At 47.5% G+C, this 23,596-nt stretch overlaps 1 protein-coding gene across 1 annotated transcript in view; it reads right to left on the bottom strand.

Annotated features, from left to right (window-relative positions):
* Positions 1–18,839: 18,839 nt before the first annotated feature.
* Positions 18,840–23,596, bottom strand: part of LOC135829896 (uncharacterized) — a 6,135-nt gene continuing 1,378 nt past the window's right edge. Inside the window, exon 1 of the mRNA XM_065342279.1 lies at positions 18,840–23,596. This exon is cut by the window's right edge and continues 1,378 nt beyond it. Coding sequence (XP_065198351.1) covers positions 18,840–23,596 — 4,757 coding nt within the window.

Raw genomic sequence — 23,596 nt, 5'->3', positions numbered from 1 at the left:
ACGTGATCCAGAACATGCACACGTTTGACTGTGATGTTATTTCCATACTGTATCAGCTAACAAAGGTGGCGGTATCGTGTGAGGAACCTTTAAAATGAGATGAATCATGATTTTGACGGGCATGATGCTGATTGGTCAAATGTTTTTGGTGGGCTTTTTGGCGGGCTTGATGCTGATTGGTTAAATGTTTCTGGTGGGCTTGATGCTGACTGGTCAAATGTTTTGGTGGGCTTGATGCTGATTAGTGAAATGTTTTCATCTACTCCGGGGGTTGGGTTTTTTGCTGGATGCAAAGCTTACGAGCTTTTGTCATGCAAGGCTAACTTTTCGGCTAACTTTTCGGCTAACTTTCGACAAACGTTGTGATTAAAATTGTCCTTGCTATACACAAACACACCACGAACGCCAATGATGGGTTAATGGTAAAGTGTGTTCATTGCTCTCAGGTTCAGTTCCATTCCTGCAAACCACCCTGAAGATATCACACCCTAAAGCATGTTTTCTCTGGAGATTGAGTATCAGTGGTTCACAGTTGACAGGAAAATGTGCCGCTTGATTCAGATATTAGTGGCGAAGAAGCTCTTCCGACTGACGGAACGAATGCTGGTTTTCAATCGATTTGACTGTCTTGACATAGGGGACAACAATGGACGCCAGTAGCCATCAGCTAGATGCTCCTCGCCAGATGAAAAGACATTATGATCCAGGAGCTAAAGTTGAGGATGAACCACCGGAGAAACGCACTAGAGAAAGTGGTGATGGGTTTGAATTGGTTGATGTTGCGCGACGAGGTGCGCTAAAGACGTACAAGATGGATGTAAATGACTTGGATCTCGTGGTGAGTTTGGATGCGAATTATGCGGCCATTCGCCCAGCACATTCCCATGGTATTTCACAATCTGAAGCACTACGACGCTCACCATCTGATTTCGTTCATTGGTGGTGTAACGGACGTGGAGACGGTGGACTATGTGAATAAGTATGACAAGTCCAAGTCCAGACAGGTGGGGCGGTATCTCAGTGATCCCAAACAACATGGAATAGTACATCAGTTTGACATGGAGGTAGTTTCGCTTCATCAACAGTTTGGCGTTTCTAAATGCCTCTCTCGAGAAATTGGTGAAGAACACACCACCGGAGGCTTTGGTGTACACTAACACACTGGAAAAGCCGGATTTGATGAGCCAGAAAGGAGTGTATCCTTATCAGTACATGGACTCGTTTGCAAGATTCAATGAAACGGAGCTGCCATCTCGAGAGTCATTTCATTCAACATTATCAGGTTCTGGAATCAGCCTAGAGGAGTATGAAAGGGCGCAGCATGTATGGCAAGCGTTTGAATGTGAAGATCTGACACATTACCATGACATATACTTGCAAGCTGACGTATACCTACTTGCTGATGTGTTCGAAAACTTCAGGAAGACCGCTTTGAACATATACCACCTGGATCCTGCTAACTACTATACGTTGCCGGGGTATAGTTGCAGGGATGCCTTGCTCAAACTCTCCAATGTCAAACTGGAATTGGTGACCGATGTTGACAAATACTTGTTTGTCGAGAAAGGCAAACGAGGCGGTGTCAGCATGGTACGTCATCGATATGCCAAGGCGAACAATAAGCATATGGACGATTTCGACAATACGCAGCCATCATCCTATATCCTATACATGTGCTTGGATGCTAACAATCTGTATGGATGGGCAATGTCACAGTACCTTCCAGTCTCTAATTTCCACTGGATCAATGAGGACCTCGACACCATCTTGGGCACAGAAGCGAACAGTGATGTAGGCTACATTGTTGAGTGTGATTTGGTGTACCCAGCGGAACTTCATCGATATCATAACGACTATTCTCTAGCCCCTGAGCATTTGAAGGTTACCGAGAGTATGCTCTCACCGTATCAACGAGACATGGTGCAAGAGCTTCACACCGGATAGGCAGTTTACAGTATATCACCTTGCTGTGAGTAAGACCGCTTGAAATACACCTGGATCCATACAAAAACTGGATCCTAGTGGATCCATTTTTTTTGAATTTTTGAAATTGTTGCTATGCTGTGACGTAGCACTTTCAAGCCCTATTCAGCCGTGTGTTTATTTGCAAATTCGCCTTGACCTTGTTGTTCTGCATACAGAGATTAAGGGTGAATGTACATGTACATGATGTCATGTACGCAAGTATGAGTACTGTTGCCTGTTGGCCACCGGGTGATCATCTTACTGCAAGTATATTCTTCTACTAGTTCTAGCACAGAAGTACATGCGCTGTGCACTGTTAGGTCGAGCAGCTACGTATCACAACTATAACCCAATGCTGTAGACAGCTAGCTGTGTCGACCATCTTTGCCTTATCAGTAAAGCTACGAACTATAAGTAAGCCGAACTACCAGCCATGGCACAAAGGTGGCATTACCGACATTAATGGGGAAGTTAAGCCTAGGCAGGCACAGTGCCTAGGCAGGCGCAGTGCCTAGGCAGACACAGTGGGTTGGTCAAAGACCATGATTGAGATACGAGAGGTACCTGGTTCAAGTCCTGCCTGGGAGCGGTTTTTCCAGCCGTGCTGCTACCCACAGTCAACTGGGAACTTGTGGCCAGACACAAGGGGTACATTGATGCAGCTAATGGGGTCGTTTTCGGCACTTGTGCCAGTGGTTGTGAGACTTGCCCACTCACCTCCCACCGTTAGGCGCTGCATCTGCCGCTAGGGTTTACCGGGTGTTAGCGACCGTCGTGAGTTCCCTTCGGGAACGGACACGATAATTTACTTTTACTTTTACTTTAAGCCTAAAATCAAAAATGTCACAAGTTGTAGTCTTCGAGGTGCTGAGTGGAATGATCTTGGTTCGAGGAAGCTGAGACGCCCCCTTCCTCCTATATTCCCAATCGAACTCGCGCACTTCCACCGAAATTGGGTGACTGCGCCCTACTTGATGGGGATTTGCATGCAAAATGTCACAAAAAGCGCCATTTCGTTCTTATAAAAGCACGGGTGATCGGGATTGGCTCCTATGTTGTAGTCTTTTGAGCGCTGAGTCGACTGGTGTTGATCCGAAAAGGCTGCGATACAGCGTTCGGCCCTTATTCCCAAATGAACATGGTTGAACAAGCGGTCACGTGCTTCTGCGTATACCAGTCACCTGGTCCCCGTGCCAGCAGACGACAACTTTCACACCAAGATTCAACTCAAAGGTTCAAAGGTTCAACTCGATTGACAAAAACTCGCCCAAACATGCTGTAAGTTGCAGCCTGCAGGCGCGATGACCAGGTGACTGGTATACGCAGGAGCACGTGATCGAACATGGTTGAACAAGCGGTCACGTGCTCCTGCGTACACCAGTCACCTGGTCCCCGCGCCAGCAGACCTAGACGACAACTTTCACACCAAGATTCAACTCAAAGGTTCAAAGGTTCAACTCGATTGACAGAAACTCGCCCAAACATGCTGTAAGTTGCAGCCTGCAGGCGCGATGACCAGGTGCTGGCATACGCAGAAGCACGTGATCGAACATGGTTGAACAAGCGGTCACGTGCTCCTGCGTACACTAGTCACCTGGTCCCCGCGCCAGCAGACGACAACTTTCACACCAAGATTCAACTCAAAGGTTCAAAGGTTCAACTCGATTGGCAGAAACTCGCCCAAACATGCTGTAAGTTGCAGCCTGCAGGCGCGATGACCAGGTGACTGGTATACGCAGGAGCACGTGATCGAACATGGTTGAACAAGCGGTCACGTGCTCCTGCGTACACCAGTCACCTGGTCCCCGCGCCAGCAGACGACAACTTTCACACCAAGATTCAACTCAAAGGTTCAAAGGTTCAACTCGATTGACAGAAACTCGCCCAAACATGCTGTAAGTTGCAGCCTGCAGGCGCGATGACCAGGTGACTGGTATACGCAGGAGCACGTGACCGCTTGTTCAACCATGTTCGTTTGGGAATAAGGGCCGAACGCTGTATCGCAGCCTTTTCGGATCAACACCAGTCGACTCAGCGCTCAAAAGACTACAACATAGGAGCCAATCCCGATCACCCGTGCTTTTATAAGAACGAAATGGCGCTTTTTGTGACATTTTGCATGCAAATCCCCATCAAGTAGGGCGCAGTCACCCAATTTCGGTGGAAGTGCGCGAGTTCGATTGGGAATATAGGAGGAAGGGGGCGTCTCAGCTTCCTCGAACCAAGATCATTCCACTCAGCACCTCGAAGACTACAACTTGTGACATTTTTGATTTTAGGCTTAAAGTAAAAGTAAAAGTAAATTATCGTGTCCGTTCCCGAAGGGAACTCACGACGGTCGCTAACACCCGGTAAACCCTAGCGGCAGATGCAGCGCCTAACGGTGGGAGGTGAGTGGGCAAGTCTCACAACCACTGGCACAAGTGCCGAAAACGACCCCATTAGCTGCATCAATGTACCCCTTGTGTCTGGCCACAAGTTCCCAGTTGACTGTGGGTAGCAGCACGGCTGGAAAAACCGCTCCCAGGCAGGACTTGAACCAGGTACCTCTCGTATCTCAATCATGGTCTTTGACCAACCCACTGTGTCTGCCTAGGCACTGCGCCTGCCTAGGCACTGTGCCTGCCTAGGCTTAACTTCCCCATTAATGTCGGTGATGCCACCTTTGTGCCATGGCTGGTAGTTCGGCTTACTTATAGTTCGTAGCTTTACTGATAAGGCAAAGATGGCCGACACAGCTAGCTGTCTACAGCATTGGGTTATAGTTGTGATACGTAGCTGCTCGACCTAACAGTGCACAGCGCATGTACTTCTGTGCTAGAACTAGTAGAAGAATATACTTGCAGTAAGATGATCACCCGGTGGCCAACAGGCAACAGTACTCATACTTGCGTACATGACATCATGTACATGTACATTCACCCTTAATCTCTGTATGCAGAACAACAAGGTCAAGGCGAATTTGCAAATAAACACACGGCTGAATAGGGCTTGAAAGTGCTACGTCACAGCATAGCAACAATTTCAAAAATTCAAAAAAAATGGATCCACTAGGATCCAGTTTTTGTATGGATCCAGGTGTATTTCAAGCGGTCTTACTCACAGCAAGGTGATATACTGTAAACTGCCTATCCGGTGTGAAGCTCTTGCACCATGTCTCGTTGATACGGTGAGAGCATACTCTCGGTAACCTTCAAATGCTCAGGGGCTAGAGAATAGTCGTTATGATATCGATGAAGTTCCGCTGGGTACACCAAATCACACTCAACAATGTAGCCTACATCACTGTTCGCTTCTGTGCCCAAGATGGTGTCGAGGTCCTCATTGATCCAGTGGAAATTAGAGACTGGAAGGTACTGTGACATTGCCCATCCATACAGATTGTTAGCATCCAAGCACATGTATAGGATATAGGATGATGGCTGCGTATTGTCGAAATCGTCCATATGCTTATTGTTCGCCTTGGCATATCGATGACGTACCATGCTGACACCGCCTCGTTTGCCTTTCTCGACAAACAAGTATTTGTCAACATCGGTCACCAATTCCAGTTTGACATTGGAGAGTTTGAGCAAGGCATCCCTGCAACTATACCCCGGCAACGTATAGTAGTTAGCAGGATCCAGGTGGTATATGTTCAAAGCGGTCTTCCTGAAGTTTTCGAACACATCAGCAAGTAGGTATACGTCAGCTTGCAAGTATATGTCATGGTAATGTGTCAGATCTTCGTATTCAAACGCTTGCCATACATGCTGCGCCCTTTCATACTCCTCTAGGCTGATTCCAGAACCTGATAATGTTGAATGAAATGACTCTCGAGATGGCAGCTCCGGTTCATTGAATCTTGCAAACGAGTCCATGTACTGATAAGGATACACTCCTTTCTGGCTCATCAAATCCGGCTTTTCCAGTGTGTTAGTGTACACCAAAGCCTCCGGTGGTGTGTTCTTCACCAATTTCTCGAGAGAGGCATTTAGAAACGCCAAACTGTTGATGAAGCGAAACTACCTCCATGTCAAACTGATGTACTATTCCATGTTGTTTGGGATCACTGAGATACCGCCCCACCTGTCTGGACTTGGACTTGTCATACTTATTCACATAGTCCACCGTCTCCACGTCCGTTACACCACCAATGAACGAAATCAGATGGTGAGCGTCGTAGTGCTTCAGATTGTGAAATACCATGGGAATGTGCTGGGCGAATGGCCGCATAATTCGCATCCAAACTCACTACGAGATCCAAGTCATTTACATCCATCTTGTACGTCTTTAGCGCACCTCGTCGCGCAACATCAACCAATTCAAACCCATCACCACTTCCTCTAGCGCGTTTCTCCGGTGGTTCATCCTCAACTTTAGCTCCTGGATCATAATGTCTTTTCATCTGGCGAGGAGCATCTAGCTGATGGCTACTGGCGTCCATTGTTGTCCCCTATGTCAAGACAGTCAAATCGATTGAAAACCAGCATTCGTTCCGTCAGTCGGAAGAGCTTCTTCGCCACTAATATCTGAATCAAGCGGCACATTTTCCTGTCAACTGTGAACCACTGATACTCAATCTCCAGAGAAAACATGCTTTAGGGTGTGATATCTTCAGGGTGGTTTGCAGGAATGGAACTGAACCTGAGAACAATGAACACACTTTACCATTAACCCATCATTGGCGTTCGTGGTGTGTTTGTGTATAGCAAGGACAATTTTAATCACAACGTTTGTCGAAAGTTAGCCGAAAAGTTAGCCGAAAAGTTAGCCTTGCATGACAAAAGCTCGTAAGCTTTGCATCCAGCAAAAAAACCAACCCCCGGAGTAGATGAAAACATTTCACTAATCAGCATCAAGCCCACCAAAACATTTGACCAATCAGCATCAAGTCCACCAGAAACATTTAACCAATCAGCATCAAGCCCGCCAAAAAGCCCACCAAAAACATTTGACCAATCAGCATCATGCCCGTCAAAATCATGATTCATCTCATTTTAAAGGTTCCTCACACGATACCGCCACCTTTGTTAGCTGATACAGTATGGAAATAACATCACAGTCAAACGTGTGCATGTTCTGGATCACGTGATCAAGTGAATATGTTTCCCAGCAATAAGCATCAATTAATGATGTCATAAGAGATATATCAGATGGAGATAAAAGCAGCAAATTCGAACGCAACGTGGACAGTTGCAATGAAGCCACCATCCTAGTCGACTCCATGAGATGCAGTACGTATAGGAGTGGGAAATGCTGAGGAAGAGGTTTCATGATTCGACTGAACATCAGCCAGGACACATTGCTATGAGGTAAGCAGGAATGTAGTTTACGTAATGCATCCACATTCGTATCGTATACTATACAGGATAATGTTATAGCATAGTTTAGACTCTTGTACAAACAGGACTTCTTCATCGCACTTATCTGCTCTCGAAGAGGGTGTGCACGAAGCTGATCGGATAAGAGTTCAGTTTTCGAAAGAAAATGCAAATGATGACGATCCACACCACATAACCGCTCATGTGCAGCGTAAGTATCAAAATCAGAATCCATCTTCACCCCCTATCATCGTCATCTTCATCATGAAACATTATCCAACAATGTACCTACTTTATAAACCCACTCACATCCGGGGCAATTAGCAGGTACAATAGGCCTTGACGGATTATGCTAGCATAATTTTTCGCATAATTCCTACCAAAATCGAATAATCGCATAAGTCGAGGCAAATTGCATACGAATCCCATAAAATTGGAATAATCCGCCTGTTCACATCAAATTCCATACAGTTGTACATATTCTACAGTTGTACAATCATGTTCTACAAGACATTAGATGCACCAGGAAGTCGTAGGTTTACTACTCCCTTGATAACATGTCCAGTCCACTACAATCAGTGACGGTCGTAGCTACATGTAGGTCAGACGGTGTGGTTGACCCCGTTGAACTTCTGCTAGCGCTACTGCAGTACAACGCCCTCTACAAAAAAATTCCCCTGCTATTTTGCACAGAACCATCATAATACATTAGCAGCATATGTGAGCATAATGCGGCATAATATGATAACTTTTTGCATAAAAATAGCATAATTCTGCAATTTTTTCAGCAATGCGAAAAGCATAATTTCACGAAAATATTAGCATAATCCGTCAAGGCCTAAGGTACAACCATTGGGGTACAATCATGATGTCATGCCCCTCAACCACCTACAACACCCGAAAAATGATTTTTTTAACGTAAAAATAGGACGACCGGTTTTTACCCCAAAAATGGGGCCGTCAGCTCCCTTTGATATGGTGACAGCATGTCCCGGCTGACTGTGAAGCGATCCGGAGCCAATGGATAGTCATTGAAAATAGTCGTGTAACATCTCTGGAATCCTGAGGTCACACTCAACCATTATAGCCTCTCGGTGCATCTGCTGGATGTTGTAGTATGTCGTCAATCAACTGGTGTAGCAGGTACAACCATTGAGGTACAATCATGATGTCATGCCCCTCAACCACCTACAACCCCCGAAAAATGATTTTTTAACGTAAAAATAGGACGACCGGTTTTTACCCCAAAAATGGGGCCGTCAGCTCCCTTTGATATGGTGACAGCATGTCCCGGCTGACTGTGAAGCGATCCGGAGCCAATGGATAGTCATTGAAAATAGTCGTGTAACATCTCTGGAATCCTGAGGTCACACTCAACCATTATAGCCTCTCGGTGCATCTGCTGGATGTTGTAGTATGTCGTCAATCAAGTGGTGTCTGTATGGGGTTAGGAAGTTGAATCCCCCAACAGGGCAGTGGTTGCATCATAGACCACCCGTAGAGATGGTTGGCGTCCAGGTACGTGATGTACGCGTGCTGGGTTGATTTGCATCCTGATCCTGCACGGGTAGTGATTGTTGGCGACTGTCTATCTGTTGGATGCCATGCTGATCCCACCACCACCACCACCACCACCACCACCACCACCACCACCACCACCACCCTTCTTTCCATGCTCGATGACATTGTCGATAGGTCGCTGATCTCTCATCCAGCGAGACCTTGGTGAGCTTCGGTCCCAGTATATATAGTCAATTTGAGCCTTGGGTCTTGTGTGTAGTCGTCCTGGTCGTTTGGTACAGTTCGTGCTTTCCGTACGAGAGGTTGCGGGTACGAATCCAGCTTTGTTACATGATGCGTTTTTTTCCTTCTTTACGGTCCGGGTATAAATAGGCGATTTGAGCCTTGGGTCTTGTGTGTAGTCGTCCTGGTCGTTTGGTGCAGTTCATGCCTTCCGTACGAGAGGTTGCGGGTACGAACCCAGCTTTGTTACATGATGCTTCTTTTCTTCAAAGCCTCAGACAGAAAGGCCCTCAATGATTGTTTCAACTAATGCCTTATATGACCTGGCCAGGATACGCATGCCATATAAGGCATCTTCCACCCACTATGGAATATGCCTTATTTAAAAACTACAGCATGTACACCTTCCCTATAAGGACACTTCACCCTACTATGGAATATGCCTTATAGGACCAAACCAGTGTACACCTTCCCTATATGGACACTTCACCCCACTATGGCACATGCCTACTATGACATCATCCGTGTACACCTTCCCTATAAGGACACTTCACCCCTTTATGGCACATGCCTACTATGACCTCATCCGTGTACAACTTCCTTATAAGGACACTTCTCCCCACTATGGAAGATGCCTACTATGACCTGAACCACGTGCACCTTCCTTATAAGGACACTTCACCCCATATATAGACCAATCCCAAAGGTCAAAGGTCACATTCCTTATATGGACCAATCATCCGTATTTGGAAAGGTCAAAGGTCACAGCAAAGGTCAAAGGTCACATGGAAAGGTCAAAGGTCACAGCAAAGGTCAAAGGTCATCTTCCATATATGGACCAATCATCCTTATAGGGAAAGGTCAAAGGTCAAATGTCAAAGGTCAAATGACATCTTCCATATATGGACTATTCAGCCTTATATGGCACCTCAAAGGTCAACTTAAAGGTCAAAGGTCATCTGCCATATATGGACTATTCTTCCTTATTAGGCAGTCAGGGGTCAAAGGTGACTTTTGGATCAGAACCCCTACCGCACTATACTACTCGGCTCGATACTTGCGAAGATGCGAGCCAAGAAACGGGGTGGATAGCCTCTGAGACGAAGTCTGTGCCAAAAACGCTCACGAATAACAAGCACATCACATAGTAATGAATTTGTCCTATTATAACGAACAAGCTCAGCTATAATAAAAGAGCGGAAGTTTGACTTTGGGTGATCAGACTTGAAAGGAATATAGAGATATGCATTTCTGGGTTTTTGGTGGGTCCGATATAACATGTGGCAATTATTCTCTGAAAGTACTTTGAAAATTTCAAGGTCTAGGAAAATGCACTCGTCACTAACGTCTGACCAAGTGAGATGTATGTCAGGAAGTGTAGAGTAGAGAGATTGCTTAAGTGTGTCAATGCAAATGCACTCATCGATAATCATGAGCAAATCATCAATGAATCTATCAAACAGGTAGATAGACTTTTGGAAAAGTGCTATAGACTTCTTTTCGTGTATGTAAAGAAAGACATTTGCGACGTTTAATGCCATAGGTGTCCCCATTGCCATGCCGTGTTGTTGGTGGTATAAAACATTTTCAAAATTGAAAAAATTGTTTTCCAGAACAAAAGCAATTAGTTCGACTAAAAGGGTCCTTAAAGGATGATCAAGTGTACTAAGGAACTGATCAAGGGCTGCAGTAGTATCGGCCCAGCTCATGTTGGTGTACAGACTAACAACGTCAGCAGTAACAAGTTTATTGTTAGCTGGAAAAGTTGAGCTTTCAAGTTTAGAAGATAAACTATACGTATCTTGAAGAACAGTGTCTGTATGTTTACCAATTAGAGTCTTGAGATGAAAATCAATAAATCTAGATGCTGGCGAGGTGCAATATCCAATACAGGAGACAATAGGTCTGCCTTGGACTAAGCCTGCCACTAGTTTTTTATGTATTTTCGGAAGCATATAGAATTTAGCTGGTTTGAAAGGGAAACAACTAAATAGTACACTCGTGTCGGATTTGGAAAGAATGGCAGAATGTTTTTTGCAAATATTTGACAATTTTGAGTGCAATGTATCATGCAAAGATTTGTTGTCAGCAGACATAACAGCATAATATTTCTCGTCAGCTAGTTGACGAAAACCTTCTGGTAGATAGTCGTCTCTATTTAAAACAACAGTGCCAAGATTCTTATCTGCATTGCAAATAATGATATCTGTTCTGTGTTTAAGACAGTTGTATGCTGAAAACTCACTTGGTGTCAAATTATGAGAACGTTTGCTTGTAATTTTTGCAGCAGCAACACTGGAGGTAAGCCTATTACTGAAATCAAGAAGCGAATATTCGACATCTGGTAGAGCAGTGGGTGGTACTTTCTCTGAAGGAAGGTGGAATTTGCGGATGAACGAGCTATTGGACACTGGAGGTCCCATTCTAGCAAATAAGTCATTCCATCTAGCTCTACGTGTTAGTGAGTTAATATCATTCAATAGTGAAACAGAAGAGGGAAGGTATGTACTAGGACGAAAGCTAGAACCATAGCCTAGAATTTGTTTTTCAATTTCAGTGAAGGTACAACGAGAAAAGTTATGAAAACCAGAGTTAAGAACATAAGTAGAATGGGTACTTAATTTTAAGTTCCAAATAAATCTTAGTCTTAAATCTCTTATTGACTTCTGCCCTTTGGGGGGCTGACTTTCCTTCTGCCAGACGAGGCCTTCACCACAAAGTTTTTTGTCTTAGTGGTCTTTGGTTTAGTGGGCTTTGGTTGATTAGGTATGGTTTTCTTCTGTTGGACAGCATTCCCTTTTACTTGGCGAGCCACTTCCCTTTTAATTAAGGTGCCAATTTCTTCTGTAGTCGGTGGGAGTGCTGTGACGTCCATGGGTTTTACTGGTTGTTGTTTTGGTGTTTTCTGCTCAGCAATCTTAGAGAGACGCAAGTTCTTTACTATGTTGGTAGCACATTTCAAGCTTTGGAGGTAGTCGAAACGGTACAAGATCATGCTTCCAAAGTCTGCACCTTGCTTGTCATCCAATAACGTTGTCACAACATCATCCATGTCTCTCTTTGCTTCGTTTGTAATTGTATTGGCTCTATCGATTTTCTGTTTACAGCTAGCTATGCCGGTGTCAACGTATTCGGTACACTCGTGAAGCCTAGCTTTATCAGACATTTTGGAAAACTTGTTCAGAATGTATTGCTCAAAGACTTGGCTGGTAGACTGAATCTGCAGTTTGTCCAATTTGCCTTGCTGTTCGATGACAATTTTCTCACTTGTAGCAATGCGGTTTATGCACCACGTCACATACCTCTCGAGTTCAGCGTCCGGTAGCGGTGAGGCGCCAAGCAGGAGCGTTGATGGAGGGGAGTCAACATCTTTGACATCATCATCGAAGATCACGTCGTCATCAGCAGGAAATCTAGTGCGTTTCGGTGGGCGAGGAGAGCCGTCTGTAGCGGGTTTCTGTCGGCCCATGCCGAGTTTGGCCTTAGCGGAGTCCATACCGAAGGGTTTGGAAAGCTTGAGGGAGGTCTATAACGGAACTTAAATATTGTAAATTGAGAACCCCCGACACAAGCGTTTATCACAAGAGGTCATTTTTCTTTCTTACTGACCGGTTTCATCTTGTTAAAGAATCATCAGAGTGAAAGGAGAAAAGAAAATACATGCTATTAGTAGGGCCAACTCACTTGGCCAAAACTAACTATGATACAAGTGGACCCATGAAAGCCGCTGGGAGCCCAAAGAGGCGCAGGGGTAGGGGTAATTGGATTGTGATCATGAAAGCATGCAAATGTGAAAGGTGCCGTGTTGGGACTATAGTATACAAATTTTGTTATAATACAGTACACGGGAAGTTTTGGCAGTGGCCAAATTTGGACACTGCTTCTGGCTAGATTAACTCTTGTGTAATCGATGGTGCTAGTGATGTCTAAATTAGATCCAGCCTGATTTAGCCACCCGCACTAGTAGCAAGTATTACCTTCACTGGGGGCAGGGGTAACTGCAGTTGGATCCCAGGACGGATACCCTGATGCCGTCAATCCTTTTTCTGCGCCTTGTCTTCACCCACTTACTGAGGTGTGGTGAGCCCATAAGTGGGATCGTTTTCAAGTCCACCCAGAGTTTTGGGGATTTCAGGTGGTGTCGGCCGTTGGGTGGTTCAATAACCAATTGAGTCATCTTTCCAAGAAAAGATGACTCCCCTCTCCCGGGGAGACCCACGTGACCAGTTTTGGCAGTGAGCAACAACTACAGGTGTGTGTGTGTGTGTGCGTGCGTGTGTGTGCATGTCTCTCTCTCTCACACACACACATACACACTCTCTCTCTCTCCATCCGTTCTGTTGTACCTTTCAGCCAAGTTCATTTGACCCACTCTTGGATGATTCCATCGTCATGGCGCGTCGTCTGCACGCACTCGGCAAGGATGTGACACTACGCCCATTCGACGGAATATCAACATGGCTTCCTCAACTTCCACGCAGTCAGCCGCTTGGCGCGGCAAGCCACCGACGTGTGCATTGAGTTGATGGACGCAGCAATCAAGCAACACGACCAAGATGTTTAGTCGTAATACAAGTAGTTCCTATTGCACTACGAGATGTCACCACTCATGCGTTCTCAGTGCAGCAAATTTTGAAAACTGTGCGGATGCAAGTTTTTGAGCTCCGCCTTTCCGGTGCTTTCCAAGATCATCTTCAGTCGTTTTGCATACCATGAGTGAGACCATGAGTGAGAATGAAGAAGTAGACCTTGCTACAATTATGACAATATCCGTGACCTTGCAAGATCCAAGAAGGTGCTCCAAGAAGGTCAATCGAAGCTGAGCCGACAAGAACTTGTGGCGATCCTGCGGACTAATGGAATCGGGACCAACGCAAGCTCTGCGCCAGTAAGTTGTGCTAGCTGTATTTCACTGCATGACTCCCTAGCAAACTTTACAAAGGCCCTTGAAGGCATGGTTATGAAGATGGCTGGTTTCATGGAGATGAAGTCCACCATCGAGCACATACAGCAGGAAATTGCAACGATGAAAAACGAAGGGCAGCAGGAGGGCGCGAAGACGCAAAGCACAGCTAACGTTAGAAACCGTCAGTACGCTACCGTAGCGCAGTCTGCTCCAGCCCCAGCCTGTGAACCCAAACCGTACTCCCACAAACATGTACAGCATCAGTCTATGCAAACTCCCACCGACACCCAGCAGATCAAGCAAACCGACAAACCCGCTCGTATGAGTACTGGCAGCACTGAAGATTCGAACTCGTCCTGGCAAACCCAAGGTCCACGACGCCCAAACCGCCCACGTGCATCAGGTGGGTCATCTTCACATCCCGGCACGAGTGCTACTGGCAGTACTGAACTACATGTACGTTCATCTGTCACATCGAAGTATGTGAAGGAGGTGACTGTAACAGCAGTCCCAGGTGTTCTAAGTGGAGTAGAACGCAAGCGCCTTGCAGTGCTGCATGTAGGAAATGTTGAAGTAGGCTGTGAGGCGCAATCTATTGTCAGGTACTGTGCAGATCGTAACATTGACATCATCCGCTGTTCATTTGCCACAAATCGTTATTTCGGCACAGCATACGCAAAAGTTACCATTCCGGCTGATGTCATCAACACCGTACTCACACCTGCATTTTGGCCTGCCACCATCGGCCACACAGTCAGAAAGTGGCGCTTCCATGACGAGGCGTCCATGCCGACGAAGGAACAAAGTACTAAAGATTAACCATGGCTAGTAGTAGTAAAATGAACCCAGGCGCAACCCCGTTCTACCCTGGATGTATACGGACACTGTCCCTGAATATTTGCAGTCTACGTAATAGACTTACTGACTTGTCCCAATTGATATCGGACACAAAAACTGACATTGCGACAAACCCGGAGGTGGTGTATGTTTGTATGTTAATAACTCACTGTTTAGTCACCTACGTCCCGACTTAACAGCCGATGGCGTTGAATGCATTTGGGTAGAAATCAAAGCTCACCCACAACCTCTTCTTGTCGGGTGTATTTACCGCCCACCGAGTCAGTCACTAGCTTACTGGCAGACTTTCGAGGCCATGTTACACAAGGCATCGGGAGAAGCCAAGAATATTCTGCTTTGTGGTGACTTTAATGTTGATCTGGTCAGTCAATCTCCCACATCCCAGCATGCCTCCTTGCATGACATCACAACCAGCTTAGGCCTGCATCAACTTGTAAAATCTCCAACATGCATAACGCTGCAAGGGAGCTGCACTCTATTAGATCATGTCTATAGTACAGCTCAAGTCATATCCCCGCCTGATGTGTGTCCAGTTCCGTCCAGCGACCACTGTGCTATTGCACCCAAGATTTGTGTTAAACCAGTGCCGACAGCATTGCCTTCTCAGCGACTTTATCGAAACTTCAAGAGAATGGACTTGGCATCACTTCGTATGGATATTTCTTGCGCCAACCTCTGTGAACTTCGTGGGTCCTGCGATGACATGTGGCAACAGTGGCTGACTAAGGTTGTGCCCATTCTTGATGCTCATGCTCCATTGCGCCACGCGTCTATCCGACCAAGACAGCATTCACCATGGGTCAATGAACATTCGTTCCTGTTGATACGACGACGTAACCACGCTCATCGGAAATGGCTGCAATCTAAGTGCCAGACTGATTACGATGCGTTTAAAGAAGCCAGGCGTATCGTGACTCGTATGAACCGTGAATTGAAGACGATTTTTTTCAGTCTAAGTTCACCAGTGTTCAAGGTAATCCCAGGAAAACGTGGAAGGTTCTGAACGAGTTATCCGGAAGACAACGTGTTCAATCCGTTCCACAATGCTCTGCAAGCAACATTGGGTGTGTATTTGCTGATGTTGTCAGTGATCAACAACGAGCACCTGAACTGTGTCTTCCACAGGGCCCAGTGGGACCTAAGGGTTTTACATCCTTCAGTTCGGTGTCAATAGGCTGTGTGCGGAAACTGTTGGGTTCCTTGGACACCAGCAAAGCGACAGGCAGTGATGGAATACCCGCATTTCTTCTGAAGTCCTGCGCTGATTTGCTAGCTCCCTCCTTAACATTGATATTTAATGCATCTCTTGCTGTTGGTTCTGTGCCGGACGGCATGAAGTTGGCACATGTCACGCCGGTATTCAAGGCTGGAAATCCTCAAGATCCGGGAAATTATCGCCCTGTGTCTCTCCTGCCAATTGTGTCGAAGCTGTTAGAACGAATTGTCCATAGACAACTATCCTCATTTCTGGACAAGGAGAATTTGTACCCTCCCTGTCAGTTTGGCTTTAGACGTCAACATTCAACGGAAGACGCTCTAGGTTTCGTCACGGACACGTTTGTTCGCGCTCGCGATGCCGGACAAATTACTGGTGCTGTGCTCGTGGATATGTCCAAAGCATTTGACAAGGTCAGGCACCAAGTGCTCATTAATGATTTGTTTGAGCCTGGCATATCTGGTTCAGCATTAGTTTGGTTTGCCGACTATTTGTCCAATCGTCGCCAAATAGTGCACATTGCTGAGAACTATAGCCCTCCTTTCCCCTGCATATGTGGCGTTCCCCAGGGCTCTGTTCTTGGTCCGCTGCTTTTTGTACTCTATGTTCGTTCGATCCAGTCCATTGTCTCCGAGTTTTGTGTGAAAGTTATTCAATTTGCTGACGATATTCTATTGTATGTTTGCGGTACGCAGAAGAATGCGCTTAGCAACTCCCTGTCTGCAGCTGTCTCAGCCATTAGTACCTGGCTGTCAAACTGCAATTTAATCCTAAATGCCCGGAAGACACAAATGCTCTTCCTGTCTACGCCACATATTACTGACCACCAATTTGCAGTCTACTGTCATGGAGTGCAGCTCAAGCAAGTGACATGTGCAAAGTACTTTGGAATACATTTGGACCAGGATCTTTCTTGGAGGACTCAAGTTGATTCTATGGTCACCAAACTTGCCAGTAAAATTGGTATTCTGTTCCGAAATCGACACAATATTCCGCTGACTTGCCGAGAAACCTTTGTAAAGTGCCTAGTGTTGCCAGATTTTCTATATGCATCAAATGGTTTTTCTGCTGGCCTTTCCTTAACCCAGTTAGGTAGGCTTGAACGAATGCTAAAACGAGCTTTGCGTTCAGTGTACGATACTGGTTTTTGTAGCCCATCAAGCCCTTTATTTGTGAGACTTGGTCTAGATCGTTTGGCATCCATGTATTGCAAGAAATTACTGTATCTGACGTGGCGCTGTTTGGAAGGCCGCTGTAGTGTCACATTAAGTCAAATGTTCGAGCGTTTAAATAATGGTCTTGCAACGCGCAGCCTTGTATCACGCACTCTTAACCCATGCTCAGAACTGCCTTTGCCCGTCATGGCGCTTCCTTCCAATGTGCTAAGCTGTGGAATGATTTGCACCCTCTAGCTCGCTGTGTGGATAACTCCGCCCGTTTTAAGAAACTGTTACCCCAATGCCTTGCTTTTTCACACTAGTACTTATGACTTTCAGCTATGCAAAATGCGAACATGATCACCTATCCAATACCGGTAGTCTATTATATTAATTATTCATATCTTTTTGCATCTTTCCCTCGAGTGAGTCTATTGTTATTAGGCAATTGTCTTTTATAGTCACCACTACAGTCGTCCCTCTCTAATCCGGCACCTTTTGCTACGGCGTTTTCTGCTGGATTAACGAGGGTGCTGAATTAAGAAATCCTGCCCTCTGACCCGGCCCTACCCAATTGCATGCATGTGTCATACGTCAAAACGCAGGGTTTTTCCGTGTCGATCCAAGTATTTGGTGCACAACTTTATATTCTCAACTGTTCTCCAGGAATATACACAGTGATAAAGTGATAAAGTAAAACAGAGAACATGTTCACATGTACTCTTGCACACACACGCACACACACACACAGACCTGAAAATTGGCAGGACACTACTCCTTGCTAAAATAAGAAAGTATGGTTGACTGCTTAGCAGTTGTCTCCTGGACAACATGGACCCTCTTGAGAAGGCCACGCAAGCAGTCGACATCATGCAGGTCGAACGACGGTTGGTGTTTCGCTAGGCTTCTGCCGCACGCAGTCCCGTAATGGGCCGTATACCAAGCTCACACTCGACGGAGTCACTCACAACACGAAAGACTTTATGGTTGATTAGAAGTAGAACGCCATGTCACGAACCGACTATTTCGTTCTAAGAAACTACAAGGGCAAAGAAAAACTCTCTGGAAACCAAAAGGCAGCGCAGCCAAACAAAGGTACAGCTAAAAACCTCATGCCGCACGCACAAGAACACAACAACCAAAAAGGCTACACGGTGCCAAGGCTGGCTCAGCGAAACCGACCGCAGCGGAACCTAAATGGTAGCCCGCTGTACAAATTCGATATTACATCAGGCATCAAGGTGCCCCCAAGGGGAGCACATGAAGACAGTAAGATGCCAGGAGATAAAGGTCAAATCACAGAGAACAGACAGCATGGCCGCAATGGCAATCAGGAAGAGAAAGCAGATCGCAACTGAACATGACATGAACGTGTAAACTGAACTCCGTGGCATTCTCGCCACGCCATTCTCCCCTTCCTGATGTGTCTACGGAGAGATACATCACCAACACTCGAAGCGGAAAAAATGAAAGAAAAAACAGAAAAGATTGCCTGAGTTGCTAGTGCTCAAGCAAACAGAAACAAAAAAAAACAAAAAATCAAAAAAAAGATGATAGGCAACGGAACAAGAAATGAAAACAACATGAAAGAACATGTGCGAAGCAAGAGAGAAGCAAGAGAGAAGCAAGAGAGTGAAAAGACATGACCATACTTCAATGGCGATGGTCCAATGCTGTTGCTACTCAGTAACTCACTGATATGCTTCCAGCGGGCAGATCTTGCTTATTGGGCGACGTAGCGTGGTGTTCTTCACCTTTACGTCCACGACTCGTACCAGCCCGTCACGTCCTGGGTGAACATCGACAACGCGTCCCAGCTGCCACTGGCCACGTGGTGTGTCTTTGGCGAGTAGGATAACGACATCACCGACTTGCACGTTGTTGTAGGGTTTCTTCCATTTGGCACGACCACTCAGCATGGGCAGCCATTCTTGCATCCATCTTGCCCAGAAATGTCTGACCAGCTCTTGGACTCGTCTCCAGCGTCTCCTCAGGCTAGCTGCTGGGTCATCACCGGGTACATCAATACTGTGGCTCGCGTCGCCTAGCAGCAAGTCACTTGGAGAGATAGGAGTACAGTCTCTGGCATCTGAAGATACCGTTGTCAAGGGCCGACTGTTGATCAGGTGTTCTGCTCCAATCGTTGCCGTCACTAACTCCTCATCTGTGATGTCACCTGACTTCAGAATGGCGTACAGTGCTCGTTTGGCAGCCTTCACCATGACCTCAAATGGTCCTCCGAAGTGCGGTGCTGCGGGTGGGTTGAAGTGCCACTGAATCCGTTGACCGTTGGTTGCCTTGATGATCTTCTTCTCGTCCAGTTCACTTCTCAACTCGCGTAGCTCGGTTACTGCACCAACAAAGTTCGTGCCATTGTCAGTGAGCACCTCGTGTGGGGCGCCACGTCGTCCGACCATTCGGAAGAAGCAGTTCAGAAAGCTTCCAGTATCAAGACCATACGCTACTTCGATGTGGATAGCGCGTGTGGCAAGACAGGTGAAGATGCACAGCCATCTCTTTGCCTGCGCTCGGCGTCCCTGCTTGGTGTACATCGGTCCTGCAAAGTCGATTCCAACCCTTTCAAACGCACGGGTGCCGGGTTCAATCCGGAGTGTTGGCAGTGGCGCCATGAGCTGCTTAGCAGGCTTGGCCTTTCGGCGTTGGCATTCAGGACATTGACGATCCACTTCCTTGACTGCTTCGCGTGCACCGACAACCCAGAACCGCTTTACTAACTCGTTCAGAACTTGATTGTTGCCGAGTGCGTGATGACCGTTGCCATGGATCCGCGTGATCACAAGCTTAGTCGTTGGATGCGTCCTGGGAAGGATGATCGGTGAGATCGTGTCAGAGGGCAAGAAGTCCGCGTACTGAAGACGACTCCTTGCACGCAGCAAACCACTGTCATCTAACTGTGGATGGAGTGCTGCAATCTTGCTCTGGGAACTCACAGGTTGTCCCTTCTTGATGGCCTTGATCTCATCTCGGAACTCAGACTCTTGCGCTGATTTCACCAGCATCAACTCAGACTCACTCAATTCGTCCACTGTCAATTCACCCAGTTCGCGGCGTTCGTGTGGCGTGCGAGCGTTGTGAAGAAATCTCATCACCCACGCTTGCACACGAATCAAGCGCTCCAAATCAGAGTATCGCTGCGGTTCCAGTCGCCAAACACTGGGCTCCGCTGCGCCTGTGCCCTCATCATCAGTACCCGTCTCAGTGCTGCTCATCAGAACGGTCTCCTTCATGGACTTTGTTTCCTTTGCTTGGGCTGTAGGTAACTGTCGTACTGGCCAGTCATCAGACGGCTTGGCCATGAAGCTAGGACCGGTCCACCACATACTGTCCGGCGTGAGCGATGTTGGGGCGCATCCTCTCGACACAATATCAGCCGGGTTCTCTGCCGTAGGGACATACCGCCATTGATCTGGGCTGCTTGCCTGGTGAATCGTGCTCACTCTGTTGGCAACGAACGTCTTGAACAAGCGACTCCGGCCACGGATCCACCAGATCACGTCCATACTGTCAGTCCAGTAGATGATGTTCTGCGGGTTGATCTGCAACACCTTGGCTACTTCGTTGGCCATTTCGACTCCCAGCACAGCAGCCATCAATTCGAGCCGTGGGATGCTTGTGGCGGTAGTTGGCGAAACTCGTGACTTAGCAGACACAAATACGGTGCTGATCTCGCCGGAGGCGTAGCGGATACGTTGGTAGATGACGGCACCATACGCTAACTCTGATGCGTCGCCAAATACGTGAAGCTCGACATCTTGTGGTGTAGCGCCTGCAATGGCCTGCAAGCAGCGTGGCACTTGAATTGAGCTCAGTGCAAGGAGATCCTGGAACCACTGTCTACAACGTGAGCTCAGTTCGACGGGAAGCACTTCGTCCCAAGTTGCACCGCTAGCCCAGATCTCTTGCATCAGTATCTTGGCACGGATGATCACTGGTGCCAGAAATCCTAGCGGGTCGAAGATCGTCGCGATCTTTCGGAGGATGTTCCTCTTCGTCATCATCATATCGTCAGGTGGTATGACAGCCTGAAAGCTGAACATGTCGCTGTCGCTCAACCAACTGATCCCTAGAGTCTTAATCTGGGATGGGCCGTCTCCGTTCAGGCTGAGTTGCGTTGCCTGATCTTCTCTGGGTATGTGACCCAACAGCTCCGGAGCATTCGACAGCCACTTCCTCACTGCCATGCCTGCTCCCTTCCATGCTGCTGTCACACTCTTGTACAGGGCCACACCCTCGGCAATCGTAGAGACTGAGTCCATACCGTCGTCCATGTAAGTTGATTCGAGCATCATCTCGGCTGCACGGGCGAATTCTGGATCTAGTGTCTTAGCGTGCTCTCGCGCGACCAGTTGCGCTAAGAACGGGGAGCAGTTCAGACCGAATACCACCCGGTTGAATTCGTACACGTCTGGAGCCGACTGCGAGTCTGTATTCCACAGGAATCTCAGATATGGCCGATCTGATTTTCTGACTTCAACCTGTAGATACATCTCCGTAACATCACAGCCAATGCAGATCGGATGCCGCCGAAACCTGAGCAGAACAGCCGATAGATCACGTTGTAACTTCGGACCGGTGTGCAGCAGGTCGTTGAGGGCGGTGCCATCATGCTTAGCTGACCCGTCGAACACAATGCGAACTTTCGTCGTACTTTTGTCCAGTCGGACAACCGGGAAGTGTGGAAGGAGCCACGATCCTGCTTCACGTGGGTTTGCATTCACCTTCACCACGTACCCTTTTCTCACGTAACTCTCAATGGTCTCTGCATAGCGCTCTGCAATTTCTGGGACCCGTTTCAGCCTCTTCTGTGTTTGCGCAAGTCTCTTCGCTGCCATGTCGTAATTGTTGGTGGGCCGTGATGCATCTGCCCGCCATGGCATCCCGACACAGTAGCGACCATTGGTGAACGTCATTCGTTTCTTTGTCGCTGTCAGGACGTCCAGGTTTTCCGGTGACATGGGGTGTTCTGGGCTGGTCATTTGCTCAATTTCCCAGAACTGTCGCAAAGTCTTATCCACACTCAGGAGGGTCTCGCTGCTGGCGATGATAGCGCTGCAGCAGTGGTTTGTGCCCCCGCCACGGCTAACCCCTGCTCCGACGCAGGTCCATCCGAGAGGTGTGAGACGCGCGATGGGCTCTCCGGCTGGTCCAGACACTTCATACAATGCACGATGAAGCTCGGCATTGTCGACGCCAATGAGCAGCTCGATCCTTTCAGGGGTGGCCGGTTCCGGAAACGGTATATCAGCCAAGTGCTCATAGCCAATCTTCTTGCTACTCCAGTCCGTTAGCTGCAGACGTCCTGTTACCTGGTTGGGAGTTGTGAGTCCGACTACGGTTGTCCGTGATTGACCGTTAATATTGGCGATATCGAACTCCACTTCCATGGATTTGAAAGTGCTCCGCTTTCCATTCAGCATATTGATAGTCATGTCATGCTGCTCACCACTCATACCTAGCGCTGTGGCAACGTCTTCGTGGATGAAGGTGTTGGTACTTCCGTCGTCCAGAAGCGCATTGACGACGAGCCGCTTACTACCGGACCTGAGAACGACAGGCACAGTGCGTAAACTGGTGTAGCTCGTCTCGGCTGTTGCATTGCTGCATTGCTGGGGGGACTCCCCTTCCGTTGGAGTCTCAAGCGCTGTTGCGACGCCACAGTGTCCTTGTTCAGCCTTGGTGTTTGCTTTGTCATAACTCCTTTCCTTGCCATCGGCTCTCGGCTTCTTCCTGATCTCAAAATCTGATCGTGCCAAGCCGTGTAGTAGACGATGATGATTCCGTTGGCAACCATCGACACCACAAGTGCGAGTTCGAGGACACTTGTCGCCTCTGTGCCCTGTTCCCAGGCAGCGATAGCACAGGCTTAATTCCTTTGCTCTTGTCCACCGTTGGCCTGTGTCGTGTCCTTTGAAGGTGGAGCATTCCCAAATGCCATGGCTCCCGCTGCATTCTGGACAAGTGGCGCGAGAGGATATGAAAGAAGTCTCCTCGTCTCGTGCCGTCTGTCCGTCTGCCAAGTGTGTATGAGCGTTGCGCTGCTGCAACGAGCGATGGCTACTTGGCCGGGATGATGCCGACTTCTGGATACCGTCTACTATCTTCGTTGCCGTAGTCTGGAATTCAGCCTCCAGTGTCACCCATTTCAACAATGATAACACATCCTCGGTTTGCTGGTGCTCGTACAACCAACGTTGGTACTGAGCCACCATCTGCTTCGTCAGCTTGCTCAGGAGACGGGAGAAGAATGTGCCGTTCTGTAGCTCCATGTGGCGACCTGCATCTTTGAGGTTCACTACGGCAATCTCGAGCAAATCTGCAAACTTCTCCAGTGCTTGCGGGTTGTAGCGCTGTATCGGCTGGAATGCTTCCAATGTTTCCAGCTGTATAGCCACCTGACGTCGTTGTCCGCCGAATTTTCTTTCAAGCC

This window comes from Sycon ciliatum, chromosome 13, assembly GCF_964019385.1.
Source record: "Sycon ciliatum chromosome 13, ocSycCili1.1, whole genome shotgun sequence".
Lineage (NCBI taxonomy): Eukaryota > Metazoa > Porifera > Calcarea > Leucosolenida > Sycettidae > Sycon > Sycon ciliatum.
The sequence above is the reverse complement of the archived record's forward strand: the minus strand, read 5'-3'. Positions and strand labels throughout refer to the sequence as shown.